At 41.2% G+C, this 19,109-nt stretch overlaps 1 protein-coding gene across 2 annotated transcripts in view; it reads right to left on the minus strand.

The window, feature by feature from the left end:
• Window positions 1-19,109, minus strand: part of SYT9 (synaptotagmin 9) — a 289,127-nt gene that overhangs the window by 181,882 nt on the left and 88,136 nt on the right. For both annotated transcript variants that reach the window (XR_008845234.1, XM_056526597.1), the window contains exon 3: window positions 11,840-12,386. Coding sequence is in view for 1 of the 2 variants with exons in the window: in XM_056526597.1 (XP_056382572.1) it covers window positions 11,840-12,386 (547 nt within the window). In the remaining variant the exon portion in view is untranslated. The remainder of the gene's footprint in view (window positions 1-11,839; window positions 12,387-19,109) is intronic.

Consider the following 19,109-nt stretch of genomic DNA (forward strand, 5'->3'; position numbering starts at 1 on the left):
ATAAAGAAATGATAAGGTTGAACATCGCCTGGTGCATGAAAACACATATTTACTGTCGATCAGCCATAAAACCACTGACGGGGGAAGGGATATATTAGACAGAAAGTGAACAGTCAGTTCTTAAAGCTGATGCTTTAGAAGCCGAAAATGGGCAAGTGTAAGAATGTGGGTAACAAAGAAATAGTTAATGGTTATATGACTGGGTCAGAATGTCTCTAAATGTCAGGTCTTGTGAGATATTCTGTATGTAGTGGTTCAAAGAAGGACAACCAGTGAACTTACCTAAGTGTTATAAGTGTTCATGGTTTATTGATGACTTTAAGGAACAAAAGCTAGCCTGTCTGGTCTGATGCCGTATAGGCATGGGTAACACAAATTGTCAAAAAAAAGGGTATGCTGAAAGTGTGTCAGACCACAATCTGGTCTGGGGTATAAACAACTTCAGGGGTCTGGTATGGAGTCAGTATTTTTCAATATATTTCTTTGTTCAATATAGGGTCTACATTTTTTCAGGGTCTGACCTGGGATCTGAATTTATTTAGGGGTCTTGGCTCAAGTTTGTATTTATTCAGGGATTTGGCCTGGGGTCTGAATTTATATAGGGGTCTGGGCTGAGATTTTATTACCTTTTTTGCGTATAGTCTCAGGTCTGAATTGATTTCTTTAACTATTTTTAGGGTGTCTGGTGTGAAGTCAGTATTTATTGGGATCTAGTCTGGGGTCTGAATTTATTTAGGGGTCTGGACTGAGATTTAATAATTTTTTTATGGTAAAATCCAATATCTGAATTATTTTAAATAAATATTTTAGGGCATCTGGTCTGGGGGTCAGTATTTTTTCCAGGATCTGGTCTGGAGTTTGACTTTATTTAGGAGTGTGGACAGAGATTTGAATACATTTTTAGGGCATAGTCTAACGTCAGATATTATTAGGGGGTCTGGTCTGGAGTCAGTATTTTTCTGGGATCTGGCCTGGGGTTTGAATTGAATTAACAATATTGTCTGGATTATTTTTGAGGTCTGGTCTAATGTTTCAATTTATTTACATGTGCCTGGGGTCTTAAGGAGTTTGGGCTAGAGTCTGAAATTAAGTGTGTTCCTAAAGAGCATGGAAAGTGGTTTTAGAAGGATAGGCCCAAGTCCCGGAGTGATAGCTGCCACGCCCCCTCCCGTAGGCTTGCATTGAGGGGTGGAGCGTGACATCACACGGGGCGGGGGCGTGACGTCACACACCGCCCGCCCTGTAGTCGCCGGTAATCAGTCCCGGAGCGAACACGCTCCGGGGACTGATTACAAACGGGGTGCCGCGTGCATGATCCCGGGTCCCCGGCGGCGGGACTCCCGGGATCAGGCATCTTATCCCCTATCCTTTGGATAGGGGATAAGATGTCTAAGCACCGGAGTACCCCTTTCAACTCTGTAGTCATCAATATAATGCTATGTGCACAATCAATTTTGGTCTTTATTTTCAGCCATGAAAAAGAATGGTTATTTTTTTTTAAAACGTTATAAGCTGGTGCAAAAAAAATGGATGAAAAATATCTGGAAAACAAATTATGTAATTTGCAAAGGCCCACAAATGTGTGATAAAGTTCCAGGAAACAGTTTTTTCTTTTGTTAAAGGAGGACTTTACATTTAATTTTACATCTATAAAATTTTACAGAATCAAAATGATCAGCTCAATCCACCTTAACCCCTTAAGGACGCAGCCCATTTGGGCCTTAAGGACGCAGACAATTTCATTTTTAAGTTTTAGTTTTTTCCTCCTCACCTTCAAAAAATCATAACTCTTTTAAATTTTCATCCACAGACTAGTATGAGGGCTTATTTTTTGCGTGACCAGTTGTCCGTTGTAATGCCATCACTCACTTTACCATGAAATGTATGGCGCAATAAAAAAAATACTATTTGTGTGGGGAAATTAAAAAGAAAACCACCATTTTGCTAATTTTGGAAGGTTTTGTTTTCACACCTTACAATTTACGGTAAAAATGACATCTGATCTTTATTCTTTGGGTCAATACAATTAAAATTACACCCATGATAACATACTTTTCTAGTACTGTTGCGCTTAAAAAAATCACAAACTTTTTAACCAAATTAGAACGCTTAAAATCCCCCTATTTTGAAGACCTATAACTTTTTCATTTTTCCGTATAAGCGGTGGTATGAGGGCTCATTCTTTGCACCATGATCTTTACTTTTTATTGATACCATATTTGCTTATATAGAACTTTTAATCCATTTTTTATTAATTTTTTGGGAATAAAATGTTATAAAAAAGCATCTATTATGGACTTCCTTTTTATTTTTACGTTCACGCCATTCACCGTACGGTATCATTAACATTTTATTTTAATAGTTCAGATATTTACGCATCCGGTGATACCAAATATGTATATAAAAATTTTTTATATTTTTTTTTACACTTTAATAGTCCCCATAGGGGACTATTTATAGCAATACTGTTCAGTGCTATTGCTAATACTGTGCGATTGCTGATACTGTTCAGTGCTATGTATAGGACACAGCACTGATCAGCATTATCGATCATCTTCTGCTTTGGTCTGCGGGAAGGCAGATTAGAGCAGAAGGCACCGGGAATGACTGGATGACCGGATCACCGCGGCAGCGTGCGGGCGATCTGATCATCCATTTTAGTGACCGCGATGCTGCAGATTCCGTGATCTGTATTGATCTGAGGGGATCGCGGATGTCTGCCATAACGGGCGGGTCCCTGGCTGCGATCAGCAGCCGGGACCTGCCACGCATAATAGGGGCATCGCTCCGATGCTCGCGGTTATGCTTAGGACGTAAAAGTACCACCTCACCAGGACGTACATTTACGTCCTCCATCGTTAAGGGGTTAAAGGGGTACTCCGCTGCTCAGTGTTTGGAACAAAATGTTCCGAACGCTTAGAGCTGGTGCCGGGAGCTTGTGACGTCATAGCCATGCCCCCTTGTGACATCACGCCCCGCCCCCTCAATGTAAGTCCTCCCAAAGACTTGCATTGGGGGGGGGGTGATGTAATGAGGGGGCGGGGCTATGACATCACAAGCTCCCGGCATCGGCTCTAAGCATTCGGAACATTTCTTTCCAAACACTGAGCAGCGGAGTACCCCTTTAATATTTAAAAAATTACCTGTTTTACAAGCCATAAACTACTCATGTCTGAACTTCGCCTCAGTTGTCATGGAGTTCTGGGCTGAATGGAGAAGACAAGGAAAGAAAATAGCTCCAATCAAAGAATATGTCTCCTGTGAGTCACAGCATTTAATTATTATGCATTCTGAACATGGCTGCTTCTGATCAGTGGTGCATAATACTAGATCTGACCACTATATGGTCTGTATGCTGTATACTGGTAGATTTTAGATACAACTTATGGTTGTGCACATGCGTAAGTTTTAGAAAATATGTCAGCCCCATTTTTTATATGCCCAGCCCAGTTTCAAAAAGTTGGCATGAGCAACGTAAAACTTGCCAAGTTTTTTTTAAACTTAATAAATCTCTGGCCAAAAATATATGCCTGTCCTTAACCTTGTGAAATGAAGTATATGTGCCACTCTTTTTTTTTTTTTTATTCCTCTGTTGATGGTGAGACTTACATATTTAGGGGTGTAGTGAGACGTGACACCATTTGCATCTGCTACAGGTATGAATGAATCCATGAATGGCACACATTTTATTGTGGCAAAGCTGTATGACCAAATACAACAGCATTTGGCCCTATCTATCTATAGTGGGGATCAAAAGTTTGGGCACCCCAGGTAAAAAAATTTATTAATGTGCATAAAGAAGCCAAGGAAAGATGGAAAAATCTCCAAAATGCTTCAAATTACAGATTAGACATTCTTATAATATGTCAACAAAATTTAGATTTTATTTCCATTTACACTTTCAAAATAACAGAAAACCCAAAAAATGGCGCCTGCAAAAGTTTGGGCATCCTGCAGAGTTAATATCTTGTACTGCCCCCTTTGGCAAGTATCACAGCTTGTAAATGGTTTTTGTAGCCAGCCAAGAGTCTTTCAATTCTTGTTTGAGGTATCTTTGCCCATCCTTCCTTACAAAAGTCTTCCAGTTCTTTGAGATTTCTGGGCTGTCTGTCATGCACTGCTCTTTTAAGGTCAATTATGTTGAGGTCAGGAGATTGTGAAGGCCATGGGAAAACCTTCAGTTTACGCCTCTTGATGTAATCCCCCTTGGATTTCAAGGTGTGTTTAGGATCATTATCCATTTGTAGAAGCCATCCTCTCTTTAACTTCAGCATTTTCACAGATGGCATGAAGTTAGAATCCCAAATTTGCTGAAATTTTATTGAATCCATTTTTATCCATCCTTCTATTCATGAGATGTTCCCTGTGCCACTGGTTGCAATACATCCCCAAAGCATGATTGATCCACCCCCATGCTTAACAGTTGGACAGAGGTTCTTTTCATTAAATTCTGTTCCCCTTCTTCTACAAATGTACCTTTGCTCATTCCGGCCAAAAAGTTCAATTTTAACCTCATTGGTCCACAGAACTTGTTTCCAAAATGCATCAGGCTTGTCTATATGTTCATTTGCAAAGTTCAAAAGCTGATTTTTGTCGTGAGGACATAGAAGAGGTTTTCTTCTGATGACTCTTCCATGAAGACCATATTTGTACAAGTATCTCTTTATAGTGGAATAGTGTACCACAACTCCAGTGTCTGCCAGATCTTTCTGGAGGGATTGTGCTGTCAAATGGGGCTTTTGAATTGTTTTTCTCACAATCCTGCGAGCTGTTCTGTCTGATATTTTTCTTGGTCTTCCAGATCTTGCTTTAACTTCCACTGTTCCTGATGACTGCCATTTCTTAACTACATTCCGAACAGAGGATATTGACATCTGAAAATATTTTGCTATCTTCTTATAGCCTTCTCCAGCTTTGTGAGCATCAACTATTTTCAGTTTCAGATTTCTAGACAACTGCTTAGAAGAACCCAGCACGATTGTTGGGGAGCAAGGTCAGATGAGTCTGGGCATTTAAAACCTTTGAGATTGACATCACCTGGTCTTCCCAGATGATGATTTAGAACAATCCATTACACTGGCAGGTCTCAGCTTTGCAAAGGGGGCAGTGCATGCTATAAAAACTGCAGGGTGCCCAAACTTTTGCAGACACCATTTTTTTGTTTTCTGTTATTTTTAACCTCTTCAGGACATAGGGCGTATGGATACGCCCTGAATCCCGAGTCCTTAAGGACCGAGGGCGTATCCATACGCCCGTGGGAATTCCGGCCCCCACCGCTAGCCAGTTGGGGACCGGAGCCGGATGCCTGCTGAAATCGTTCAGCAGGCATCCCGGCATATCGCCCAGGGGGGTCATTATGCCCCCCCATGTCGGCGATCGCCGCAGATCGCTGGACAATTCAGTCCAGCGATCTGCGGCGATTCCGGGTCAATCGGGTCTCCGGTGACCCGGTGACCCGGAATTACTGGCTGTTCGGGGCCGTCTCTGACGGCCCCGAACAGCCAGAGCCTGCAGGGGTGAGGTGGCACTGGTGCCACCTCACGATCGCCCTGATTCGTCGGCCGGATTACCGGCCGACGAATCAGGGCGCCTGCTGCGGGTGTCACTCCCGCACCCGCTCCGCCCCTCTTCTGGAGGACGTGAGCGGGTGCGGGACGTGCACCCCGGGTGCTGGGGACCCCGATCCCCGGCGCCCCTGTTGGGATCGGGGCCCCAGGAGCAGCTGGGCGGCGGGACTGACCTGCAGCGTCTGGATCGTTGGAGGTGAGTGACAGCCTCCTGCTGTTGCTTAGCAACAGCTCCCAGCATGCAAAAAGGGCATGCTGGGAGCTGTAGTTATGCAACAGCAGGAGGCAGACCACCACAACTCCCAGCATTCCCTTATGGGCATGCTGGGACTTATGGTTTTGCAACAGCTGGAGGCACATTCTTTCTATGGAAAAGTGTACCTTCAGCTGTTGTCTAACTACAACTCCCAGCTTGCACAAACAGCTAAAGTGCATGCTGGGAGTTGTAGTGGTGCATCTGCTGGTTGCATAACTACAACTCCCAGCATGCCCGTTGGCTGTCGGTGACTGCTGAGAGTTGTAGTTTTGCAACAGCTGAAGGCACACTGGTTGTGAAACTCAGAGTTTTTTTTTACCTAACTCAGTGTTTCACGACCGGTGTGCCTCCAGCTGTTGCAAACTACAACTCTCAGCAGTCACCGTACACCATGCACCGTACATGCTGGGAGTTGTAGTTTTGCAACAGCTGGAGGCACACTGGTTGTGAAACACTGAGTTAGGTCACAAACTCAGTGATACATAACCAGTGTGCCTACAGTTGTTGCAAAACTGCAACTCTCAGCAGTCACCGACAGCCAACGGGCATGCTGGGAGTTGTAGTTATGCAACAGCTGGATGTCCCCCCCCCCAATGTGAACGTACAGGGTACACTCACATGGGCGGAGGATTACAGTAAGTATCTGACTGCAAATTTGAGCTGCCGCAAACTTTCTGCTGCAGCTCAAATTGCCAGCGAGAAACTACTGTGAACCCCCGCCCGTGCGACTGTACCCTAAAAACACTACACTAACACAAAAAATAAAATAAAAAGTAAAAAACACTACATAAACACATACCCCTACACAGCCCCCCTCCCCTCCCCAATAAAAATGAAAAACGTCTGGTACGCCACTGTTTCCAGAACGGAGCCTCCAGCTGTTGCAAAACAACTCCCAGTATTGTCGGACAGCCGTTGACTGTCCAGGCATGCTGGGAGTTTTGCAACAGCTGGAGGCACCCTGTTTGGGAATCACTGGCGTAGAATACCCCTATGTCCACCCCTATGCAATCCCTAATTTAGGCCTCAAATGCGCATGGCGCTCTCACTTTGGAGCCCTGTCGTATTTCAAGGCAACAGTTTAGGGTCACATATGGGGTATCGCCGTACTCGGGAGAATTTGTGTTACAAATTTTGGGGGGTATTTTCTGCTTTTACCCTTTTTAAAAATGTAAAATTTTTGGGAAAACAAGCATTTTAGGTAAAAAAAAAAAATTTTTTTTACATATGCAAAAGTCGTGAAACACCTGTGGGGTATAAAGGTTCACTTAACCCCTTGTTACGTTCCCCGAGGGGTCTAGTTTCCAAAATGGTATGCCATGTGTTTTTTTTTGCTATCCTGGCACCATAGGGGCTTCCTAAATGCGGCATGCCCCCAGAGCAAAATTTGCGTTCAGAAAGCCAAATGTGACTCCTTCTCTTCTGAGACCTGTAGTGCGCCAGCAGAGCACTTTTCACCCCCATATGGGGTGTTTTCTGAATCGGGAGAAATTGGGCTTCAAATTTTTAGGGGTATTTTCTGCTATTACCCTTTTTAAAAATAAAAATTTTTTGGGAAAACAAGCATTTTAGGTAAAATTTTTTTTTTTTTTTTTACATTTGCAAAAGTCGTGAAACACCTGTGGCGTATTAAGGTTCACTTTATCCCATGTTACATTCCCCGAGGGGTCTAGTTTCCAAAATGGTATGCCATGTGTTTTTTTTTTGCTGTTCTGGCACCATAAGGGCTTCCTAAAGGTAACATGCCCCCCAAAAACCATTTCAGAAAAACGTACTCTCCAAAATCCCCTTGTCGCTCCTTCCCTTCTGAGCCCTCTACTGCGCCCGCCGAACACTTTACATAGACATATGAGATATGTGCTTACTCAAGAGAAATTGGGCTACAAATACAAGTAAAAATTTTGTCCTTTTACCCCTTGTAAAAATTCAAAAATTGGGTCTACAAGAACATGTGAGTGTAAAAAATGAAGATTGTGAATTTTCTCCTTCACTTTGCTGCTATTCGTGTGAAACACCTAAAGGGTTAAAACGCTGACTGAATGTCATTTTGAATACTTTGGGGGGTGTAGTTTTTATAATGGGGTCATTTATGGGTTATTTCTAATATGAAGACCCTTCAAATCCACTTCAAACCTGAACTGGTCCCTGAAAAATACTGAGTTTGAAAATTTTGTGAAAAATCGGAAAATTGCTGCTGACCGTTGAAGCCCTCTGGTGTCTTCCAAAAGTAAAAACACATCAATTTTATGATGCAAACATAAAGTAGACATATTGTATATGTGAACCAAAAAAAAATGTATTCGTAATATCCATTTTCCTTACAAGCAGAGAGCTTCAAAGTTAGAAAAATGCAAAATTTTCAAATTTTTCATCAAATTTACGGATTTTTCACCAAGAAATGATGCAAGTATCGACAAAAATTTACCACTATGTTAAAGTAGAATATGTCACGAAAAAACAATCTCGGAATCAGAATGATAACTAAAAGCATTCCAGAGTTATTAATGTTTAAAGTGACAGTGGTCAGATGTGCAAAAAACGCTCCGGTCCTTAAGGCCAAAATGGGCTCCGTCCTGAAGGGGTTAAAGTGTAAATAATGGAAATAAAATCTAACTTTTGTTGTCATATTATGAGAATGTCTAATCTGTAATTTGATGCCTTTTGGAGATTTTTCCATCTTTCCTTGGCTTCTTTATGCACATTAATACAAATTTTTACCTGGGGTGCCCAAACTTTTGATCCCACTGTATGTCTTTCTATTAGTCGGTCTCTCTGCCCGTCTGCCCATGGATCTACATTCTCTTTTCAGATTATTATGATGTTTAGGTTGCCTTTTCTCAGATTTTACATTGCTCATACTATATACACATTTGATATATTATAGTCCTCGCTTATATATTATTATTCATCACTGTGAAAACCAAGCATTATACATGAAAGCACTGAAGCATCACTGGATGAGCAAGGGAGACAAGCTAAGCAGTGCCCAGCAAATCCATCAATGCTTTTCATTTGTATACACTTCTGTGATAGCACAAACACTATTAAGAGCTTACTGGATTTTTAGACAAGAGGTGGAGTGACCCAGATTTGTCTTGAAAGCTATTAGAATCACAGAGATGTCTATTACTGCCCATACATCTAGCACAGAATACTGTTAATAAAGCTGCACACTCGATAAGCTATACGTACGCCAATATGAAGATTACATTTATTCAATCAGTTAAGCAAAAAACATCTCTTACAACCTCCTGCCTGTCTGGAAAATTCCTGCTTTTTACACACATCATATATTCAATTAATTATTTTTTTATGTTGAATGACTTTTTTGCTTGCTATGAATTGGCACAGATCATGCAATGAAAGTGTAATAGTCACCATATTCTACACTACAGTTGCATTCTGGTTAGGTTTCAAGGGGTTAAAAAGACTGATATTTCTGAGTGATTTTGTAAAGCTCAAAGGATTTGCCACTTACGTCTCCTCTTCAGTGGTGGAATACTTAAAGGGGTTGTCAGCTTTAAAGATACTATTTTATATGATACAGTCGGGTGGGGGTTCTTTTATTCAGAACTCTCATCTGTTAACCAGAGAAGAAGGACCCCTTAAAAGAGTACTATGGAGGACCCAGTACATCCATGCATTACACTGACATCCCATGTAAACTGTGTAATGCTCCATTTTTCTTTTGGTGAAGCTTCACATTTCCACCTTAGTTCAGTACAGATTACACCTGGTTACTAGATTTCACAGCAGTAAACTCTATGATCAATCGCTGTACAATTTTACAAAAAGGGCATTGTTCAAAGTACATACGATTGCTGCATTGGACAGTGTTAAGCATTTTTTTTTAATCCTTGCATTTGGGGGGGGGGACGATTATTGAGGTAGCTTACTACCTACATAGCTACTTGGCTAACTGGTGACATACCTACCTACCTAGCTACTTGTTCACCTAGCTGGCTACCTATTTATCTATATTCCCACCTACCTGGCTACCTACCTAGCTACCTATCTATCTACTTACCTACCTACATGGCTACTCACCTATATCTAACTTCTTAATTATCTACCTAGCTACATACATAGTTATCTACCTAACTACTTGAATATCTACTTCCCTAGCTAGATTCCTACCTGTCTTGCTATCTACCAACTTATTTTCCTGTTGGGGGAGGGGCTACCTACCTGAGAACATATATACCTAAGAGGGAGGGGGTGCTACCTAATAAGGGTACTAACTACTGTGGGACATACCTACCTAATGGAGGATCTACTAATCTTTTCACTTTGTTTGTGGCGGACACCAAGGGGGGTATTATTACAATTTGAGGGCTTATAGATGGGGGGATTGTGTAGAGGTGGGGAGGACACTAGGAAAATACGGAGTCTAACATGTTTGTTCTGCAGATGCTGAAGAGAAAAATGTTGGTTGAACTGTTTGGTTGGGTAGGGTTTCACTGCAGGGGTGTTGTTGGTGGGGGTGTGTGGGTGTGTGCTGTGGGGGCAGAAATGTTTTTTGGGGGAGGGCTCATGCTGATACAGCACCTGGCCAGGGGCACAAGGATTGCTAAGTATGCCTTTGCTTGTATGGGACTGGTCTTCCTGTGTATAAATAATTGTCACAAAAAGGATTGTGCACAGGGCATAGTCCTATAAACTTTCAGTATTATACCACAACCAAAACTGTTAATTAGAAATGTCTTAATGTACTGCACTTGTCCTTCCTTCTTATACTATTCCCTATTACATATCTCATAAATCATCTTCACATTATTGCTAGTTTCCAAAATAAAGTTGTTATGGTAAATGCATATTATTGTTGTTATTTTATCAAAGACACCAGAAAGCAGAAAAAGTGAAAATAACAAAGTATGACAGGAAGCATATAAACTAACGAACACACTTGGAATGTTAAACCTATTCACTGCTACAGGGATAGTAGTCCAGGTATGGCAGTTCACGAGCAGGGAATTCATATTAACACAATACAGCAGCATTTTATAGCCAGATGTCATTTTGGGATTATACTCCAGGTCTAGTCATCACTGATATGTAACTGAAGTGAGAATAAACAACTAATATGGAGGGGAGACTACCCCTTTTGTTTTTGGGACTGGAGACGTGACATGACGCCATGCCCCTTTGTGACATCACACCATGCCCCCTCCATTCATGTCAATGGAGGGGGTGTGATGTGACATGAATGGAGGGGGCGTGGTGTGATGTCACAAGGGGGTGTGGCGTGACGTCCTGTCTCCAGTCCCTGAAGCAAAAAGGTTTCCAAGACTGGAGACGCAGCCCTGTATAGAATGCAGGTGCTACATGGAGATCGTGGGGGGCCCCAGTGGCAGGCCCCCCACGATCAGACATCTTAAGATGTATTTGGCTGGAATACCCCTTTACTTTAACTAAGAAAGCAGTGGCCAGCTATTCTTTTCCCCTGCATAAATGGCTCTCCTTGTCCATTAAGAAAAGCTTGGGTACTCAAAAAGTGGAGCCAGTCACGCAGAATCGTTCTTCATTCTTGCTCATACAGGGAGATTCTGAGCAGAGAACACCAAAACATAACAGATATAGGTAGCTGTTGTCTAAACTCAAAGCTTGACACCAGGGAAAGAAAAACACTTCATCATATTGTAGCCAAAAAAAAACCCCTCAAAATTACAGCCTCTTAAATTACTGCAGCGCTGAATAAAAGTACGGGGGCTAGACGTCATCACTTGCGTCTAGAAAGTACAAATTTATATTTGACCTACAATTTTTCTATGTAGCCAGAGAACAAATAGACAAAAGCTTATCAACAATATTTTGATGAGTCTTTCAGACCCAGAAGCTCAGAAAGCTATGTATATGCAGACAAGATAAAAATTTTACTTTTTTAAATGGTCATCAAAAAGATAAGGCAGAATCTCCACTTAGTTCATATTCAAGGTACAAGGTAGTAAGAGAAATGTCAGATATGAGAGAATAGCCATAGAGAATAGCTGGACATTTTTATGACTTTAATACTCACATTGGTGACGTGTTCGATGTCCCTCCAGATGTTACTTTCCCTAGGAAAATCTGCCAAATCTAAAAAGTTATCCACTATGACCTGTCCAATGACATCATGCCTTGAGAAACGGTCAAAATCATAAACAGAAAAGTGGAGTTTTCTGGTGGGCAACTCATTATAGGGGACAGGAAATAAAAAAACTTCGTCAAACACTGGATTTAGTGTCTTCCGATGGACTTTAGTCTGGTGTTTTGTTTTTCGATCTGGAAGCAAATAAATCTTAACATAAGGATCTGATGTTCCCGAGAAATCCTTTGCTGGCAGGCCAACTGCCTTATGAATCTTTACTATAAGTTTTTCCAAGTCACAGTCATATTTAATGATAAAATTGAGTTTCCCACAAGACTTGCTATTGTTTTTTCGACCATCATCGGTCTCCACAGATCTTTGTTTGTAGAGTTCTGGTTTGATACGACCAATTCCTGTTAGTTGTTCCTGTTTCTGAAACTGCTGGATATTGAAATCAGGATTTGAGAGGTTCAGCTGTCTTCTGATGGAGTTGTGTCTGAAGAAAAAAGTGAAACAAATTATTGTCTTTATGCATAAAATCTCGACTAGATGAAAAAGTCAAAAGGAGGGAGTAGTCATCTTATTTATCATGAATGCATGTTTCAATGCAATGGTGTGCAGTACAAATAATAGAGGGGCCTCATAGCATAGATAAGTATGGGCAAAGTTTTCACCACTCAGGATCTAGACCCATACTTGTCTCATGACCCTTGGGGTTCTTGCTTGTTAACAGTGCAGTTCCTCTGAAGAATCCATCACTTACTCTCACCACCCAGTACAATATGAAAAGGGTACAGCCAGGACCCCCTCTCTGTTAAGCCTATCTGAATTGGAAAATAGGGGTGTTTGGTTAAATAGACCTAAAAACTGCATGTAGGCTCTCCCTGTGTCACACTACATAAAGGGTTCACATCTTGACTAGTGTTGAGCGGCATAGGCCATATTAGAATTTGCGATATTTCGCGAATATATGGACGAATATTCATCATTTATTTGCTAAATTCGCATATTCATAATATTCACGTTTTAATTTCGCATATGCAAAAATTCGTGTATGCGGAAATTTGCATATGCGAAAATTTGCATATACAAACATTAGCATAAGCTAAAATTTGCATATGTGAAAATTAGCACGCCAGTCTCACACAGTAGCATTAGGGCCTTCTTTACACCACACAAGCTGGAAGCAGAGAGGGATGATCACTGTGATGTGTACTGTGAAAAAAAAACAAAAAAACGAATATTCAGAATTAAGAATATATAGTGCTATATGCGGGAATATTCGCGAATTCACGAATATGCGATATTCGCGAGCAACATTAATCTTGACGACCATCCATTGTCTTCCTTCTTCGTGACAAGACTTGCATTGTTGAATTATTTTCACAATAGAACCTAGAATCTTTGTAAGGCTGGGTTCACACCACGTTTTGTTAAATACGGTTCCCATATACGGCTGGGAGGGAGGGCGCGGGGCTTAATCACGGCGCCCTCACTCAGCCGTATTCGGGAACTGTATTTAATGTATGTCTATGAGCCGACCGGAGTGAACCGCATCCTCCGGTTGGCTTCGTTTTCGGACGTATGTGGTTTCCCGACTGTGGGCAAAAACGTGGTCGACCACGTTTTTGCCTGCGGTCGGGAAACCGCATACGGACGAAAATACATCTTTATTTTTAGTAAGTTTTACTTAGTATACTGAAGATAATAATTATCAACAAAAGTTCCCTTAGACCCCTACACCATAATCCATTATATGACACCATTATCAAATATAGGGCCTCTGGTCTCCAAACTATACTAAGCAGTGTAGCTCACTAAACATTGCACACCAAAAAGAACACCAAACAAGCATAACCACTGCATATAAAAATTTAATTTTACTGAATTAATTTAAATCACAAAAAAAAACACACAAAAAATAGACATCACCGGACAGCATTATTTATGACTATCATCTGAATACCGGCACATTATATTTTTTGTGTGTTTTCTTTGTGATTTTAATTGGTAATTCAATAAAATGGTATTTTTATATGCAGTTGGTATGCTTGTTTTGTGTTCTTTTTGGTGTACAATAAAGAAAATAACTGAACATTATAGTTTCCTTAAAACCACCCACAAAGTTGCAGCTGATAAATCATGACTGGAACCATAATATATCCAACAGTTCAGTTCATCTTAATTGTACGAGTAACACATTAATGCCTTATAGTTATAAAGGGTGTATGTGTTTGTAATAGGTGTGTGTGTGTTACCAGTTTAGTTAAAACAGCTATTATAGTGGCAATGTGCCTTTTAGACCCAGAGTTGGACTGGTCTACCACAGCTCCCTATTCAAATCCATAGGTCATTTGCAGCAAGACACCTTAGTGCACTTAAAGGGGTTATCCAGGAATTGAGAAAAAAAAAGATAATTTCTTTCAAAGGCAACTACCTGTCTGTCTCCAGGTTGGGTGTGGTTCTGCAGCTCAGTTCCATTGAAGTGAATGGAGCCAAGTTGTAATACTACACCTAAAGTGGAGACAGACAGGGAGCGGTCCTTGAAAAAAATTAGGTCTGTTTTCGATTCCTGGATAACCCCTTTAAAGTACTAAAGAGCTACATCAGAAGAATAGCAAATCCATCATCACCAGGAATCTTTCCAAGCTGAACATCTCAGAGTAGAGGGAATTTTCTTAAGGCTCTCTCATGCCAAGTAGTTTATGGGGATTGGACATTGACACTTGGCAGCAGAAGTCAACTCCTATTAGAATGTCAAAGTTTGAAACCAAGAACAAGGAACTTTTGTCTCATGTATATACTGTATACAAATGAAATTGAGGTGTTCTCAAATTTCATGATCAAATAAAGTCACAATCAGAAAAGAGGATGAGGTCTTAAAGGGGTATTCCGCCCCTAGACATCATATTCCCTATCCAAAGGATAGGGGATATGATTTCTGATCGCGGGGGTTCTACCGCTGGGGACCCCCATTATCTCAGCTGCCGCACCCTAGACACCCGGTGCACGGAGAAAACTTCGCTCCATGCCAAATGACTGGCAATGCAGGGAGAAGGCTCATGACGTCACGGTCACGCCACGCTTGTGAAGTCATGGCCATGCCCTCTCAATGCAAATCTATGGGAGGGGGTGTGACAGCTGTCACACCCCCTCCCATAAGCTTGCATTGAGGGGGCGTGACCGTGATGTCACGAGCGGGGAGCGGCTGTGACACCACGATTCTCCGGTGCTACACCCGACGCTGTAAACGAATGTCGGGTGCAGCAGGGAGATCGCGGGAGTACCCAGTGGTGCAGCCCCCACGATCAGACATCTTATCCCCTATAGGGGATATGATGTCTAGGAGCAAAGTACATCTTTAATCAGAATGTGAATGATGGTTTCTATATAGAACAGTATCTAGTGATACAAATTAACATTTAAATGCAAAAAAAAAAAAAGGCAAAATACCAAGAATTCTAAATACTTATTTTTACATGAGCTTATTGGGAATTAAAATAGGAAATATATACAAGATCAATTTCTTAGGTAAGTTTAAACATATTTGGTTCAGTCATGCTGAAGGGTGGGTCTCTTAGGGGCATAGCAAGTTTTATGCTCAATATTGTATATTGTGGTGGTGCACGAGGTGTAGATATGCCAATAGTAGTAAGAATGGTACCCAGCAGGTATCAGGTACCCATATTGCAAAATAGTGAATATTTATCGGTCCATATCATGTTACAGGACACGTTTTGGCATCAGTGCCTTCCTCAGCTGTCTGCCTAGGCAGACAGCTGAGGAAGGCACTTATGCCGAAACGCATCCTGTACCGTGATATGGACCAATAAATCTTCACTATTTTGCTACATTGGTGAGTGCTGGGTATCATTCTTACTACTATTGAATTTATGTAAAAGCGAATCTACTTTCTATCAGTAGGCTTTCTTAATGAAAAACCATCAATATTTTGATCTCAGAAATCACCGTTAAAGAATTTAGCTAATTGTTTTTCACTTGCATGACTAGAGTATAGTATCTAGTTTTCTGTAAATAATGGTATTTTAGTAGGACAACTTTTTTTTATTGTAAATAATTATTGAATAAGTAGTTTAAATGGCTTATTAGTCAAGGGGGCCAATCCCTCCCAAAAAGGAAAATTAAGGGTCACTGCCTATCAGGCTGCAAACAATAAAATGTGCTAATGAGGATCATGGCTTAATGACTGGAGGATTAGAAAAGACTAAATAGCCATGAGTAAGGTTCTTCCTTCTTCTTGTCACGCTTTAGAGATCAAAGGGTCCACTACTATTTCTACATACAGTAAGGGCTCTGTATGATCTGTGTCCATTCAGTACAAGGTCTCATTTAAATGTTTCTTGTTTGAGAAAGTCCATCTCTTTGAAGGTCTTGTGTCTTAAAGAAGTAGTGTAGTGAAAGATAACTCATCCCCTATCCTTTGGTTAAGTTATAGATCACGGGGGTTTGACCACTGGGACCCGCGCGATCTCCTGAACGGGGCCCCGGTAGTCTGCTGGAAGGGGCATGCCAACCCTCGCATGGAGTGGCGGCAGTCACACCCCCTCCATAGATATACATGGAGAGGGAATGTCGGTTGGAGCTTCCTGCAGGGGTCTGAATGGCCGCTTCTTGCAAACTTACGGGGCCCCGTCGTGGGGGGTCCCAGCAGTCGCCCCCCCTATAACTTATTCCTTATCCTGTGGATAGGGGATTAGTTATTTTTCCCTGCACTACTCCTTTAAGAGCTCAATGTAGATGTTCTAAGTAGACAATACAATGCAAGGTTTTCTACAATACAATACAATAAATCTATATGAATTATGTACAATGATACTGATAATTCCCATTGAAAGAGTCATAGAGAAGCTGCTATTTTTAAGAACAAGGTCTCCTCCACAAGAATCCGCCATGTCTGCTAATTGACAGATTTACTAGGTTGTGTAATGGCTTCATCCCATCTAATCCATTTATCACACACCTCTTGCACTTTAAAATGATTCCTCTCCCCTCTCTGTAAAGCAATTTTCCCTGGTTTATCCCTTCAACAAATTTTATAGCTGTGTGTCGCCTGTGGCAGAAATGCTCATTGAAATTCAGTTCCAGGCTCCAGTCAGATGTTTTGTGATTTTTCTCTCATAACACTAGTGAAAATAGCTTCTTCACACATTCCTAAACTTGCTATGATTTCATATAAGTCAATGATATCTTAACGTGTCACTTATTAAGGGCATTATCATTGCTAGGAGAGATTAAGGTTTCAACCAATCTCAACTTCAGATTTTGATGAACATGAACATAAAGCAATGGTCGGATGTGGAAGTCACTTTAGAGGAGGACATCAGTATTTCACTTGGATCATTGTAGGGACTGTTTGTTGCTACCAACAGTAGCCAAAACAGCAATGTCCACAATAGTTAAGCATCACTTGAGGGTTTCTGATGAGGTGCATGGGTTAAATACAGTACCAGTTGGTGTGTGGGCTCTGTACTAACCCCATGTCCTGCCTTGCTTAAAGGGGCACTCCCTTGCTAGACATCTTATTCCCTATCCCAGCGGCCGGACCCCCGTGATCTCCATGCAGACACCAGGTGTTCTGAACATTATGTTCAGAACACTGGGTTTGGGAGAACGTGGGCATGACGTCACTGCACGCCACCTTGTGACATTATGTCACACCCCCTCTGTTCATGTATATACATAGACATGAATGAAGGGGCTTGACGTGACAGCACGACCACAGCCTCCTGAACTCAGGGTTTTGAACATAATGTTCAGAACACCGGGTGTCTGCATGGAGATCGTGGGGTGGTCACAGCATCTGGACCCCCACGATCAGACATCTTATACCCTATCTTTTGGATAGGGAATAAGATGTCTAGCAATGGAGTACCCCTTTGAGGAATGCTGAGTCATCTGAATCGTTGTCTATTTTTATCACAGTTTCCATTGTGGCAATATGTCAAGTAAAAAAAAAGATGGTAGACTAAAAAGGACCCAAGATAGAGGCTCTCTGAAGCACTATCCAAAGATTTCAGCCATGCTGTTGTGCATCCATAGTAGGTATGGCAACAATGTTGGCTTTACTTCTAGACTACCCAATGGCAATATAGAAGGAAGGGGTTGTCTATATTGCATGTGTGATAGGAGCAGATGAATACACAGCCGGTCATATCACTAACAAGTACTTGGCTGCCCAATTCATTCTGAGACAGTGACAGCAAGAGAAGCCAGGGGGGTGGCAAGTAAAGATGCAGGCTACATGGGTATTTTTTTTTATCTTTAACATTAGTGTTGAGCGGCATAGGCCATATTCAAATTCGCGAATATTCGCGAATATATGGACGAATATTCGTCATATATTCGCTTGATTCGCATATTATTAATATTCTCGTTTTATTTTCGCATATGCGAAAATTTGCGTATGCGAAAATTAGCATATACAAAAATTTGCATATGCACATTTTCGCATATGCGAAAATTCGCTCGCCAGTCTCACACAGTAGTATTAGAGCCTTCTTTACACCACACAAGCTGGAAGCAGAGAGGGATGATCACTGTGATGTGTACTGTGGAAAAAAAACAAAACAATATTCGTAATTACGAATATATAGTGCTATATTCGCGAATATTCGCGAATTCGCGAATATGCGATATTCGCGAATAAAATTTGCATTGCGAATATTCGCGAGCAACACTATTTAACATCAACAATTATTTGCACACTCTATGGGGTTATTATGATTGCCCAGTCACTGTAATGCTTCACGCATAAGGCGAAGCTCATATCCTATAAAGCTACAAATAGGATCTCTACAGCAATGTATTAGAAAGCTGTTGGCACTCTGTGTACCTATGTAAGGTGCCTTCTATTAGCACTGTAATATGGTAATATTCTCCTACAGGAGCTAAACTGGATTTTTTTTTCTCTTTTGAGACCTATTTGCAATACACGCAATACACATTTAAATGCATTTAGATCTAATCTGCTCATTTATTCATATATTTGAGAAGCCTGCTCTCTCCTCAGTAATGGAAAAATATTTTGAGAATAGCGGATTAAAACTGTATTGACGCCTGGAAGTCAAACATTTAAAAGAATATGCTATCCTCAGCTATTGACACCTTATAGTCACTGGAAGAAATATTGCATTAGACTAAACACTTGAGTAAGCTGCAAGGAAATGAAATGTATTATTTTGATTCACCAATGAATTAC

The sequence above is a fragment of the Hyla sarda genome, chromosome 6, assembly GCF_029499605.1.
Source record: "Hyla sarda isolate aHylSar1 chromosome 6, aHylSar1.hap1, whole genome shotgun sequence".
NCBI classification, from domain to species: domain Eukaryota; kingdom Metazoa; phylum Chordata; class Amphibia; order Anura; family Hylidae; genus Hyla; species Hyla sarda.